The sequence below is a fragment of the Pieris rapae genome, chromosome 4 (genome assembly GCF_905147795.1).
Source record: "Pieris rapae chromosome 4, ilPieRapa1.1, whole genome shotgun sequence".
Lineage (NCBI taxonomy): Eukaryota > Metazoa > Arthropoda > Insecta > Lepidoptera > Pieridae > Pieris > Pieris rapae.
This window is the reverse complement of record NC_059512.1, coordinates 4452683-4467736: the sequence shown is the minus strand read 5'-3', so window position 1 is coordinate 4467736 and position 15054 is coordinate 4452683. Positions and strand designations below refer to the sequence as shown.

At 35.7% G+C, this 15054-nt stretch overlaps 1 protein-coding gene across 2 annotated transcripts in view; it reads left to right on the top strand.

The window, feature by feature from the left end:
- LOC110992935 (calmodulin-binding transcription activator 2) overlaps positions 1–15054 on the top strand; it is a 146685-nt gene that overhangs the window by 118364 nt on the left and 13267 nt on the right. The window contains exons 6-18 of one of the 2 annotated variants that reach the window (XM_045627916.1): positions 802–873; positions 8220–8364; positions 8913–8959; positions 9019–10053; positions 10141–10378; positions 10609–10832; positions 11097–11366; positions 11958–12148; positions 12463–12597; positions 12739–12833; positions 13141–13230; positions 14351–14418; positions 14669–14814. In XM_045627916.1, coding sequence (XP_045483872.1) covers positions 802–873; positions 8220–8364; positions 8913–8959; positions 9019–10053; positions 10141–10378; positions 10609–10832; positions 11097–11366; positions 11958–12148; positions 12463–12597; positions 12739–12833; positions 13141–13230; positions 14351–14418; positions 14669–14814 — 2756 coding nt within the window. The remainder of the gene's footprint in view (positions 1–801; positions 874–8219; positions 8365–8912; positions 8960–9018; positions 10054–10140; positions 10379–10608; positions 10833–11096; positions 11367–11957; positions 12149–12462; positions 12598–12738; positions 12834–13140; positions 13231–14350; positions 14419–14668; positions 14815–15054) is intronic. The other variant, XM_022258940.2, reaches the window with a different exon arrangement.

Sequence of the window (15054 nt, the reverse complement as noted above, 5' to 3'; positions counted from 1 at the left end):
CCTTCAAATTGGAGTTTTGCAACAATCAGAGTCAAATATTTAGAAAGCACTTGTTTGCTTAATTCTATTTGGCATATATTGTATTAAAAAATTAGTTATAGTAATTGAATACTACGATAAAAGTGTTTCGAAAGTAGAATAAAATTATAAAAGCTATTTGTTCACAATTTCATGTTTTGAAGAACGCGATAAATATTGCGCATTGATTTAATAGTGAGTACAATCACGTACAAATTTGATTTATAGTTTTTATTTTATCAACTTTACGTGTGATTTATTTTTAAAGGAAAAAACATTTTCCCGTTGCTTATTGAAATCAACGTTTATTACTTTGCCAATTGAGTTTCAATAGATTAACAACTATTGATAAATTGGATTTTAGAGAATTTACAAACTTCATCAAAGTATTTCGAAAACTGGATGATTAACCAGTTCAATGTTTAGATTTATTCAAGTCAACTGCCAATTTCTATTCAATTCTAAATAACAATGTAAGCTTCTAGGTGTTTCTGGTTTGAAGTCAACTAAAGGGATGTTGATGATTTTTTAAAAATATATCATTCATAAATGTGTTAATTTTGATTTAATTTAATGAGATGCATAAGAAACATAAGGGTTTTAGCACATATATACGTATATATTATCTGAACTAAACCTGTGACGATAGTTTCTAGTTAATTCAAATGCTATTGGGTGTAATTAATAATTTTGTGGAAATGTGCGGCTTACCAGTACAGAATTTGACACTTCAAAATGTCTGTTGATACATGAGTAAACTAATATATATTTTTTACGTTTCAGTGCATTTATGGATGCTACGTACACTCCGCCATTTTGCCGACATTCCACCGAAGATGTTATTGGCTATTGCAGGTAATATTGAACTCTAGTTAATATGACCCATTTTAATTTATTAAAAAACTTACTCCCTATGACTTGTACCTTTCAATGTTATGTTTAATTCAGGTATATGTTGCGTTTGTGGATATGACCGTTATTATTGTTCAGTATGTTTCAGTAATTATATACGGTATGAAATGTTCTAAGAACTCTTGCATTTACCGTAGATAGTAAAATTGTCTTACAAGAAACTTTTATTAAAAAGAAAAACATCCATAAACTATTTAAAATCAATCTTTAGAGACACATATACCGTCAATAAGGTAGATTTTAAAATTTTGGCTAAAATTATATTTCAAATCGTAAATCTAATACATATTCCAAATTCAAATATTCTAATGAAAAGTTTCTTCAAAAATCTTATATAAGTCTGTACTCCAGTTTAAACCAAGTTCATGTTTACTCGCGTTTAATCTGCCTTACATATCTAAAAGCCACGGCGGATCCGGTTCCGTAAATGTGAGAAGTTTGCGAAATTCCATTAATATTCCAGCGATTCAAGTGAAAATATATTAGAAATATTGAACTGGAAAGTCCAATTCGCGGTTCTATCAATTTCATGAGGCAGGTATCAAAGGCGCGTATTTCAAGATTTCATATCACGGTAAAAGCTTCGGTGCTGAGTCTGAAAAATTGTATCCTTTAGAGAGTTTGTCATTTTAATAGCGCGTGTTAGTACGTCTGCGAATGAGGTGATATATGTTTCATTTTAATGTGTTCTAATATCACTAAGTAACAATTTATTTATTTGTAGGGGATTAGTAGGATTGGGATTTGTAGCAAGAACGTAGCTACTTCATAGCGACTACGTAACTACTTCGTAGCGATTATGTAGCTAATTCGTAGCGATTACGTAGCAAAAAATACTTTTAAAGTGCAACAACATGTTATTACAGGTTTAAAATACTGAATAAATAAAAAGCTATAACATAACGCTAGAACGCTCCTTTTTCAAAAATATATTTATGTCATAAGTTAAAACAAAAATTAAAACGTCATTTGTTGTGTTTAAATTCTTTAAATTTTATTAAATGTGAATGTATAACAAATATCCACTTCTTTGATGGAAGGTACATAGCATTCCACTCGCAGTTATAAAATGTTATTTGAAAAATGCCATGAATTCAACAGTAGGTTTAGATAGCGTCCAAAATGCCTACCTGTAATTGAATATCTGATTGCGATGCAAGGCTCCCGTAACAGGTGTCAGCGATACTCGATATGGGACAACACTAGTTGAAATTTCATGAATCAATATTGAAAAATTGGTTTATTGATTCTATGAATATGTGTAGTATTTTTACTGGATTGTAAGTTTATTAAAAGCATATTAGTGTCGGGTATTAATATGTTTGATATGTTGTTATCAAAATATATCTATAATTTTGTCTTCATATCAATATATATCAAAATGTAAGAATTAAACTATCTACTCCAACTAATACAGTGACTAATGACTCATAAAACTTTAATTTAGAAACTTTAAGTATAAATCGCAACATATAATATAATAACATTCAATATTTAACTCAGTCTACAATAAACATCTTGTTTATCTGTTTATTGTTTGTCTATAAAAGTAAATCTAGATCCGGTCTCAGCCCCTCTGAAACTGTAGGACAACTTTTAACTTTACAGTAATAAAACTTGCATTTTAAGGGTTGACAATTCTTAAATATATCCTACGATGTAGCCTTATATTAAAATGGATATAATTTTACATTATATATACCATAAAATAGATTGAATAATGAATGCAGTTTATATTTTAAAGTAATTATTTGGAAATGGTTAAAATTATTTAAAATTTAAAACTTATTCATAAATTTGAAAACATAAAAGTAATCATAATTGTAAATGCTCTAACAATCTTTTGGTTACTGTAATACTGGTTTGTGTAACAGTTTAAAAATATTTTAAACTTTATTTTCTACTTGAATGAAACCTTTAAGTGGTGCTATCCGCCAACTGTTTACAACAAATTATCACGTTAACAGCGAGTTAATGAAAAACCACAATAACACCAATAAAGTGCACGTGTCGAGTGGCAACCCTGGACAAGGGCCATTACATAAATAATGCCGCCATGTTTATTGCCACCATTTTGAAGACAAATGGATAGTTATTACTGCGTAGTCCGTTTTACATTCTCTCCCGTTGAAAATTAAAATATTGTTTACTTTTATAGGTTTAACTGCGTGAGAGTCGCTATGGGCCCTGAGAGTTACTTGCTCGTTATTTTGTTCCGTATAATTTTCCGTATAAGTTCAGTTGATTCGCAACCGTTCACGCGTGAGCGCGTATGTAATTCGTGCGACATAATATAAACTAACCTAAGTTTGTAAAACAAGTAAACAGTGAGTGACTTGTGATACGGTGAATGGGCGACGTTTTTCTAGTTATTTTTAAAACCTTAGTTTAAAGTTTGTGCTGTGCCTAAGTGATTTCAATTTAACTAACTAACATTTTTGAAATGACCTTAGAGGTATTTTGAGATCATAATATCGAGAAAGGATAACATTCAAACTTTACGACAGTTAGTTAAATGCATAACAAATAATAATACATAATAAATGCAATTGCCATAACTTGTGGGACTTGATGTAAAGTGTAAACGTGACTTGCGATAAATCTTGCATTAGTCACTATATAGTGTTATAGTATCTCAAGAAATTGTACTATATATTCGCCTGTAAAGTCAACGCCGTAGTGGCGCAGCGTTCAAGTCGTGGTACTCAAATCAATACGACGCGAGATCAAAACTGTTCGTCGACCATTGTAACATTATTATTATTATATTTTATTTTTTTGGTATTATTTAATTTTTTTTTTAAATAATACAAGATGGATTGTGGCAAATGCTTAAAACATGTCTCTGATGCTGAAATGATTAAATGCACATCTTGCCTCACTGTGTTGCATTTCTTCTGCGCTGATCTATCGGAATCTGATTTTAAAAGAATTCTTCCGATGAATAGGAAAAAGTGGAAGTGCTCGACCTGCAAGAGCAAGAAGATTATTCCTACTTCATCAGTGTCACCAAAAACAAGTTTAGCATCCTCATTAAACGTCGATACTGATATGCTGACTAAATATATGGATGGTAAACTCGCAGATCTGAGGCAGCAATGGCGGGACGACCTAAACGCCGCTATTTTCGAGGTGACGCGGAAACTCAGGGATGACATAGTATCTCTAGAAAATCGTATGAGTACCTGGGAGGGCCAACTTTTGCAAGTGGAAGAACAGGTGACCAACACGACCAACACGTTAGAAAAAATTAAGTCCGAATGCGCTTCACAGGCTAATAATATGTTGCAAGAGTTCAGAAGGGATAATGAATCCCTGCGAGCTGAGAACATGACGCTGACTGCGAAACTTGCCCAATTTGACCAAATTTCCCGCGCAGCAAATATAGAAATTCAATGTGTCCCGGAACACAGAGGTGAAAACCTAACCAAAATTATTCAGCAAGTTGGGAATGTCATCGAGTGCCCTGTCAATGAACAAGATATCCACTACTGCTCCAGAGTCGCTAAACTAGACAGCAAATCTAATCGTCCTCGCTCCATTCTAGCTAAGTTTAGTAGCCCGCGTCTACGCGACGAGTTTATCGCGGCTTCCATAAAGTTCAACAAAGCGAATAAGGACAATAAACTAAACTCTAGTCACTTGGGCATTGGTGGTATTGCGAAGTCTGCTGTCTATGTGGTGGAGCACTTAACGCCTGAAAATAAGGTATTACATGCCGCTGCTAGGCAGAAAGCAAAGGAACTAAAATACAGCTACGTATGGGTGCGCAACGGCCGTATTTTCATGCGAAAAAACGCAGAATCAAACTTCCTCCATGTAAAAAGCGTAGACATATTAAGTCGCTTATCATAAGTACGCTAAGCTTGTTTTATAAATATATATGTATGTTGAACAGTGGGCACCCCACACAATATAAACAAAATCGATTGTAACTACCAAAAACCGAATATAACAAGTGTATTTAATCTAAGTATATATTACCAAAATGCTAGAGGTTTAAGGACTAAAACGCATTCTTTCTACACCCAATTACTTTGTAACACTTATGATATTATAATTTTAACTGAATCATGGTTAAAAGACTCGATATATAGCTCAGAGCTGTTTGATGGACGGTATGTGGTTTACAGGCGGGATCGGTCTGAGACCTTAAACTCCCACAAAAAAGATGGAGGTGGCACCATTATTGCGATCTCAAAGAAACTTAAATCCAAAAGAATGATTAGTTGGGAATCTGATTTAGAAGAAATCTGGGTTCGAGTGGAACTGCCGGCGCCACGTTGCCTTCATCAAATTGATTTCTGTGTAGTTTACTTTCCTCCGCCCGTCAACTATTCTTTGTTAAAAAAATTCACCACAAATTGCAATAAAATTTTCGAACACTCTGTACATCATTGTATTGTTGGTGACTTCAATCTAAGAGATATACGCTGGAGCAATTCTAGTGGTGAATTTTATGTCCCTCCTTCATGTCAACCATTTGTCGATTTCATAGACACTAATAATCTAAAGCAACATAATTCTATCCTTAATAATTGTAACAGAATTCTAGACCTTGTACTTACAAATCTGCCATCGTGTGAGGTGAGCAATTCGTGTGGTGTTTTAAGCGTTATAGATAAACTACATCCTCCCTTGGATATTGAAATTTCCCTGGCCAGAAATCCTGAATTACCTTTTAACATAGTCACGACTAAGCGTAATTTCCGTAAAGCTAACTATGACAATATCTTTATTGAGCTAACAAAATGTGATTGGGAGAAACTTTTCGCTGGGATTGACGACATAAACTTGATTGTAAATGTTTTTTATTTGAAGATACGAGATATAATCAATAATTACGTTCCTTTAAGCAAACCTAGTAATAACCGCTATCCCCCATGGTTTGATCGAAATTTAATTCGAACTTTAAAAGAGAAGAATAAAATAAGACTACGTTATAAAAAATATAAAAACGCAAGGGACGGGCTAGAATTGACTTTACTTAGTAAAAGATGCAAGAAAATGGCCAGTGATTACTATAAGCGGTATATCTCCGATATAGAAAATAAAATAGACGCAAACCCTAAATATTTTTGGTCATATGTAAAAAACAAACGCTGCGGCAATAGTTCTTACCCCTTGGCTATGTCAGATGGATACACTTCTGCCTCTGACGGTTACCGAGTCTGCGAACTATTTTCCACTCATTTTAAAACTGTATATACTCCTAGTAATAACATTAATTTTAGGCATAGCAAGGAACAGAAATCCTTTTTTTCTAAACTTGATAATAGTGCTCTTTACTTGTGTCCGCCGGCTTTGAATTATGAAAATCTTCTTAAGAAACTAACACACTTGGACGAGTATAAGGGCGCTGGCCCAGACGATATTCCGCCCATTTTTATACGCAAATGTGCTAAGTATTTGGTGGAACCTCTACTTACAATTTATAATAAATCTCTTAACTTAGGAGTTTTTCCGGACAAATGGAAAATGGCTAAAGTGGTACCTATCTATAAGTCGGGGGAAAAAGAGCTAGTTGCTAATTATAGACCCATTTCTATTCTTTCCTCCTTTGCTAAAATACTTGAGTCTCTAGTATGTCCCTATCTTTATAAACACTTTGAACAGTTAATTGCTTTATCACAACATGGGTTTATGCAACGTAGATCAACCACAACTAACCTAGTTGAGTATACTGAATTCCTAAGTGATGCTTTGGATCGTGGTCTCCAAGTTGATACGATTTATACAGACCTCAGCAAGGCTTTCGATCGAGTTCCTCACTCTATACTTTTAAATAAGCTGTCTAGCTATGGCGTATCACCGCGTTTTCTTAAATGGATTGAATCTTATTTAAGTAATCGCGAATTTTTCGTTGTCGTTAACGGCTTTAGCTCAACAATACATAAAATATCCTCCGGTGTACCACAGGGCTCTCATTTAGGGCCAATACTATTTAATATATTTGTAAATGATTTAACAACTTGTTTTAAGCATTCTAAGGAGTACATGTACGCAGATGATCTCAAGTTCTGCCGTGTTATCAGTAGCTCCGATGATTGCTCGATGCTCCAATCTGATCTGAATGAAGTGACCTCATGGTGTGTCTCTAATGGTATGGAGCTAAATGTCCGAAAGTGTCACTTTATTCGTTTTGCAAGAAAAAGGGATATTTTAATTCACAACTATCATATAGGTAGCGTAGTACTTCGAGAGGAAAGAGTGATTCGTGACTTGGGGGTAATTTATGACAATAAGCTAACGTTCTCAGAACACCAAGACTTTATAGTTAAGAAAGCTTCTAGAATGCTTGGTTTTGTCATAAGAAATACGAAAGGATTTCGTAGCATCAAATCAAAAATACTATTATACAATAGCCTCGTGCGGAGCATTCTAGAATATGGTTCAGTTGTATGGAGGCCGCATTATGCGACGCACATGCTACGACTCGAGAGATTACAAAAGAGGTTACTGTGGCATCTGCTTTTCTCCAGTGGCATCTCGAAAAAAAAGTTGCCAACGTACGAAACCAGGCTGGCACACTTTAATATGATGTCATTGGAGAATCGCAGAAAAATTATTGATATATCGTTTGCAGCAAAGATATTCAATAATAAGATTGATTGTCCGAACCTTCTTTCTAAATTTAAGATTCATGTACCCTCTCGATCCCCTAGGCATCCCGTTATTTCATTTGTCCCTCCTTTCCGTAGGACGCGTTTTGGTCAAAGCTCTCCGGTGTCCAGATTAAGCATTCTGATAAACAAGTTAGGTCTGGATATCCAGAGTTGCTCCCCTCACACTTTAAAATCAATTTTGGTTTAGTTTTTTGTAATTGTTTCTTTTTTGTAATGTTTGTTTTGTTTAAAAATTGTTACGATTGATTTTTGTATGTGCTCTAAATGAATGTCATGTTTGCCTCTAATTGCTCATCACATTCAAAATTGTATTTTGTGTTTGTTTTTACCAAATGTATCAGTGTGCCGAGCGTTGGCAATCTTTATCAATAAAAAAAAAAAAAAAAAAAAAAAAAAAAAAAAAAAAAATGAATGTGGCGCCTACAATCTACACTTAACTAAACTTCGCAACGCACACACTGTTTACATAATGACTTTGGTGTTTTGCTTTATTCATGTTCAAGTGGGAAATGGTAATGATGCTTAAAAATAAAGCAATGATATTATGTTTAACAAAATTCTGAAAACTTTGTGTGATGTATGAAAATAACTTTTAATTGTGTGGCATAAGAAAGTTATTTATTTTGTAAGCTTTTTATTTAAGCTTTTTCAACATTATTACAGAATCCAGATATAGTACTAGTACACTACCTGAACGTCCCGTACCCCGATGACAACAAGCTGGCGACTGTGGCACCAAGTTTGGCGTTATGGGCCGACAAAAAAGAGTGGACGAAAGACGAACTTGTCAGCCAGTTGAAGCCTATGTGTAAGTGCCCTATTACATTCAGTAAGATAAAATAACACTTATTATTAGTATTATTTGTTAGTCAAAAAAAAAATGTAAACGCCAAAAAAGAGGTCCATTACAATTCTACAAAGTATAAAGTTATCGCCATTAGACTACCCTTAAAATTTATGTGACGCACAAAAAATATGTGTAAACTTTTTTGCGGCAACTTATTACCATATTAAATGGTCTTGGCAGAGGGCGAAGTTATAATCAAATAGTTGTCTCCTTGTCGACTTTCATAAATGTTAAGTACTGTAAATTAAAACGCAACAAGCTATGTTCGCCCCTCATTGCATATTTATAAAGAGAATGAGTGATAAATTAATTATAACCAATTAATTCTGATCCTCATAAATGTGGATCATTAAAACAATGTTGAAACATTTACTATGTTTATTATCGCGGCTTGAAATCATCACTATATTAATATTTTGCTACAATTTATCAGACTTATTAACTCAATGAGTTTTTATCTTTTAATCAATTTTATTACATACTTTGATATTATTAATTTTAAATTTCAGTCTTCAGTGAAGATGAACCGGACCTTAATAGCGATTTGGAAATATCAGTACGTAATTGCTCATTCTTTGTTTATTTCATGAACTCCGCATGCCATGTTAAGTTTAGGGGAAAATGTTTCAGACGGCGGAAACCGTAGAAGCAATTGTGGGGCAATTAATGGAAAAGCAAAGAGCAGCTCGAGCAGCAGCATTGGCTAGACAGTTAGAATGCGGTTGCCCTGATTCAACTTGTCAAGATTCAAGGACATGTGCTCATCCCCTGCGTCGTATCCAGGCATCGAAACCACCAGCATCGGACCACCACGTGTCCTCTACAACTGGGCCCTCACCTCGACCTATGGCACAACCCCCACGCCAATACACAAGAGATCACAGGACTTCCACTCAGTCGTCCCCTCTGTTATTATCATTGGGACAGATACAAGGAGGTGGAGGTTTACTAATCTTGAACGGTACTAGTAATGGAGGTCAACAGCATTCTTCCCTAGTATCACCGTTGTCAGTCACTTCATTTGTCTGTGAAGAGCCAAGGGACAGATACCGTCAACAATATAAACCCACATTTGTATTAAAACGGGAAATTCCGGATAACCTGCCAAATACATGTATAAATAAAACAGAATCTACTTTCGAAGTAGAAACACAGGTAGAAGAGAAAGTGAATGTAGAAATTTTTGATAGGAAAATAAAGATGGAACCGAGAAGTCGTGGCCACATAATCGCAAGCGCACCGGCGACGCCATCTCGATACCCAGATCTTCTAGAGCGTTTAGAGAATAAAGTGCATATAGATAACTGTGATGATACGTTAGTTTTATTAGGAACAGACGCGCACTTAGAATCATCTAGTGGATTTTTTGACGAGACGTTGGAGTTATCGCATGAAGATATCCAAAAAACGTTATCAGCGAATATGCCAACGTGTGAATTAGATAGAAGTGTAGTACGGTCCACGGAGACCGCTAATGTAATGGTTTCCGGTATCGATACTATGGACTTTATAGAGAGTTGTGAGGCTGTAGCGTCACCGACGCATGTGGTAGATGACAATGTATTTGTCAATTTGGATGCTTTTGACATGCTAGGTGATTTTCCTGAACTGGAAGTACTAGATCCGAGCTCAATTTCCACGAATCCTATGGTAAGTTTTATACGAGTTATTTTCTAAGTAAGATTTAATAGGAATTTTATGAAGTTATGTAATTATTTTAAATTATTCTCCCTTTAGTCCTTATGTGGTAATTCACCGTCTGACAATCAAGAAAAGATGCAGACTGATAGTAATAACGAGCGAGCATTAAGTATCACTGATTACTCTCCGGAATGGGCGTATCCAGAGGGCGGTGTTAAGGTACTAGTCGCGGGACCTTGGACTGAGACTTCTGATCAATATACGGTTTTGTTCGACAATTTTCCAGTACCATCAATATTGGTTCAAAATGGACTCTTGAGATGTTATTGTCCAGGTGAGTAAACTTTTAAAATAAGGTATCTATAATACAGATTTTATTTGGTAGATGCTGAAACATCTAAATGATATGGTGTTTGGCACACATTTAAGATATTTATTTAACATATCTGTTCGTCAGTTATATAAATAAGTTAAACTACTATTTTGTTTTGTATGTAACTTTTAATCAGCTGTCTATAATTGTAATTCATTCTTGTTTCCTAAATACAAAATGGATATTTTCAGCTCACGAGGCAGGTTTAGCAGCGATGCAGGTGGCTAGAGGTGGCCGCGTAGTGTCTGATACCGTTGTATTCGAGTACAAAGCTGGCCCAGTACCCGCACCTACGTCTCCAGCATCAGCGCCGTTACCTTCGCTGGATTTTAGGCGGTTCTCATTACTGCAGCGCCTACAACGTCTACATGGGCGCTTGCAGTTGAAAACAGAGCCTATGGAAGATAATAATCAGGTATTATACCTGATTTACGATTTTAATTATTAAGTCAATAGGTATTTTCTTCAGTGAAATTTGAATCGCTTGCTGTGCTATTTACTTTGCCGAAAGTTCTTCGCTTCAATTTGGGCGTAGCGTGATATAGCCGTCGTCAATGTGTGTTTCAACAATTTGTATTTTAAACTAGATACTGTATTTTTAGCCTTAACCCTTGTGTTATTATTATACTATATTATACCAGTATTTTCTGTAATTTAATTCAATTCATCAATATTTCAGGTTGAAGACGTCCAGTTGTATACGAATCCAAAATTTGAAGATCGCCTAGTCACATTTTGCCAATCGTTGAGTAATAGGTCAGCAGGTACTTCTGAGGGCTTTGCAACCGAACCAAGTGAGGAAGGATCTACAATCCTCCACTTGGCGGCAGCTTTGGGTTATACCAAGTTGACCACAGCACTGCTTAGATGGCGGCAGGATGATAATAGCTTAGCATTAGAAAAGGAAGTAAATTTAGGAGCCAGAGACAGCGAAAATAATACACCGTTGGTAAGTTCCAAACTCTTTGTTCATCTTAAATGTTAGTCAGTTTATTCTAAAATAATATATCCATAGGATATCATCACGAAAAATAGATGCAACGAAAGTCGGCTATTACTATCGATATTGTCACCTCAGTCATCCACATTAATAAATTAAAAAATATAGTATTCCATATTTTTTAATTTATTAATGTGACTTTTTTAACCACTAACTGGCCGGCCGACCGACGAGAAACTGACTGCTAAGAATATATACGTCTCTTGTATATGCCGTCAGAATAGTTTTCTTAGCGTCTTTCAGGATGTGATGTCATCGTACTGATATGTAAAAATTTAACATTCATATTTATATCCTTTTTAATAACAGAAAACGGGCAGTAACCTTACCTGATGCTAACTGGTACCCATAGAGAATTTCATTGTCTGAGGGATGTAACCGGCATTTTAGGAATAAGTAGGCAGCTGGTTCCACATACTCGTGTTTGGCAGCAAAAATTGAATTACAAAAGTTATTGTTATTTTTAAAACATGAGTATTTTTTAGGATTTCCTAAATATTCCTATATATATATATTAAGATACCTTTAAATCAATTTCAGATGGTAGCTAGTGCGGCGGGTCATACAGACACGGCAGTAGTGCTAGCTCGTTGGAGCGCAGGTACAAGGCGCGAGGCCGGCGCACGCGCAGCGGCCGCAGTCGCTCATCGAGCTGGACATACCCAACTAGCTGCGTTGCTTGATAGGATTCATCCACCTACGGGAGATGCGGTTTTTCGGAGACCTTATAGGTATGTTATCTCCGTTTTAGTATTTAAAGTTGATCTAACAAAACTCGACACGTCGCATGATATACAGCAATCGTGGTTATCTTAAAGGGTTAAATACATTTAATTAAAATTATTAATTAGGCTTACTCGCGCAAACCTAATCAAAAACGTTAAGAAAAAGGCTGATTATACTCATTTATAGGATTTTTACCTTTCAGAAATTGCTAAGCTTTGTTATGTAAGCATATTATGTAAAATTATTTCATTTTTTCCGAAATTCGTATAAAAGTGTTAACTATTATTGCAGTTAAATAATATTTTTCATGTTATTTCAGTTTGTTGCAAAAAGGTCGAACGGGAAGCTTAGAAAGCAACTTAGTGAAGAGACCTTCAATTGATAGCGGCATCAACATGGCAGATGCATTCCGTTCAAATTCGGCTATTGATAGGAATGACTCAACTTCACTAAGGTGAATAATTACTATGTAATTTTATTTATTATTCAAGGTGGTAATTTTATTTATTATAAAGGTGGCAGGACTTCGTGTATTTTACATTAGCCATATCTTACAGAAGTTAATATAATCACTGCAAGTTAAACCTGATTACAGGTGGGAGAGAAGTATGTCTTTACCCTTAGACTCTGACACTTCCGAAGACAGTCTCGGAGATATGAAGATAGGGCGTCGCATGGACCTAGCCCTCTGTAAGTGTCAAATTCTTGTCTTATCATAGAAAAGTTAGTTTTCATTTGCAAACGATTATTTAGTTCATCGGCAATACGCCCTCTTCGGGTATTTCAAAATTTTTCACCTTAGTTCATAGGACGAAGGTTCAGCGTCGTCGAATCGCATTATGTAACACTAAAATATTTCACCATAGATAAAATGATGGTAACGAAGGTAGATAAATCGGTTAGAGATAAGGCTCGAGAGTCGGGTAAAGTTAGAAAAAAACTAGAGGAGTGATTCGCTGGTCCCAGCCGCGCGACTGACAGTTGTCCGCCCGCGCAGGCGAGACGGCGGCCACCACGCCCAGCCCCCCTCTGCCCGCGCGCCCCTCGACGCCCCCCGCCTCCTGCGCACCCTGCCCGTCTGCCGCAGGTCAGTTCGCTCTTGCGAAGCTGTATAGACAGTCGCACTCGGGAGGGAAGCAACTTGCTCACTTGAGGCTGACCTGTTGAGTGTTCCTAGCATCAAATTATGACGTGATTTATATATTGGCTTGTATAAATTTGTTTATGTCCCTATGACCTTTCCAATAAAAACGTATCGAAATCACAATTCATCTAGGAACACTCAATTGTGGTGCTACTTGAGATTAGCTTTCAGGTTTTACCCGGTTTGGATTACCGTAAATCCAATTATAAGGAGAAATACTTAACGAAGACTGTTCTATACGGTTTCAATTTGGAGCCACCCCTCCGCTCGACTATTGATGTTGTGAATGTAGTAGTTGCATGGCCGCTCTGGCCTTCTTCTTATCAACGTTGTCTGTCTCTGTCCCTCTTGCCAGTGTAGCTCAGTCATAGCTATCGGTAGACTTGTAGTTTCTTCTGTATCTGTATCCCATATCGAGCGGAGATGTCCCGGTGTTGTTAGTAGAGACCTGTTAAGGTTGAACCGATACAATTAACTAAATATAAAACCTCATTGACGAAGTATTTTTAATATTATTTCGTTCAATGAGCGATAGTGCATGATAAATATCGGTTCGACTTGTTCGATGTTGTCCATCGATGTCGCTTTCAGTGGTTCGTAATGGTCTATTCACAGTCATTCTATATCCGAACACAACAAAACGAAGTCCTATTCAGGAACACAAGTCACCCGACAAAAGGACAATCAAATACTTCACGACACTGCATGGTGGCTTGCATGAAGCGATAAACCTATATAACCGCTTTTTATGTGTAGAATTTATGCTAATATATATTTGAAAAAAAAAGGTAAGTTCGCTTTCACTGTGATTTAAGAGCACATTTTGATGGATACTTGGTGTTGTTTATGGATGATTAGTGTGGAGTTGATGTTTTATTAATATATGGTAACACTTAATTTGAACTACACCCACTTTATATTTAATAACGTTAATAAAATACAATACAATCGGTATTTGAAGATTCATTTTCCATGCCAGTTGAAAGCTAGATGTCACTTTAGGCTCTTTGAATTGAGGCGAGCTTTTATAATTTCCCTTTTTCCAATATATGATACTTTCCAGGGGAGCAGGATGACAGAGTGTTCACGTTAGCAGAACAGATTATAGCCGCAATGCCCGAAAGAATAAAGGTAAATAATCTTCCATACATACATAACTCATTATTTTTATTGATTGAAACATACATTGGGCTTAATACAACAATGTTAGTATAAACCGTATTTATTCAAGTAGTCATAAAAAGTATAAAAACTATATTTTAGAAATACACGAGGAGCAAATCATAAAAAAAATATCAATGCTATTATTATAACAAATATTTACATTTATCATTATTAAATTGTACATTCTGTGAGATCATTTTTTTATTTATTTATTCAGAACGAAAGCTCTACATTGCTATCTGCCTGCGAACTGGACCATGGACCTGGCGGCGGTGATGACGCGCTCATGGTGCCCCTACTTGATGACACAACTGCGTTCCACGCCGAGTTCAACTTTGAGTTCTGTGACAACACTTACAGAACGTAAGTCACATTTACCCGTATCTTGGCTATAGTGTCCTATTTTAAAGTTACTGGCCTAAAGAACTAAAAAAAGTGCGTGCGTACAAAGTACTGATGTCACAAGTGAAACTTCTTTGTACATAAATTATTACTAAAGTAAAAGCGCCAATCGGTGACCATGAACCACTATATAATCACTCCATATATGTATTTGTCATATCTATATTAACACTGTTTACACACTGTATACATGCTAATCTT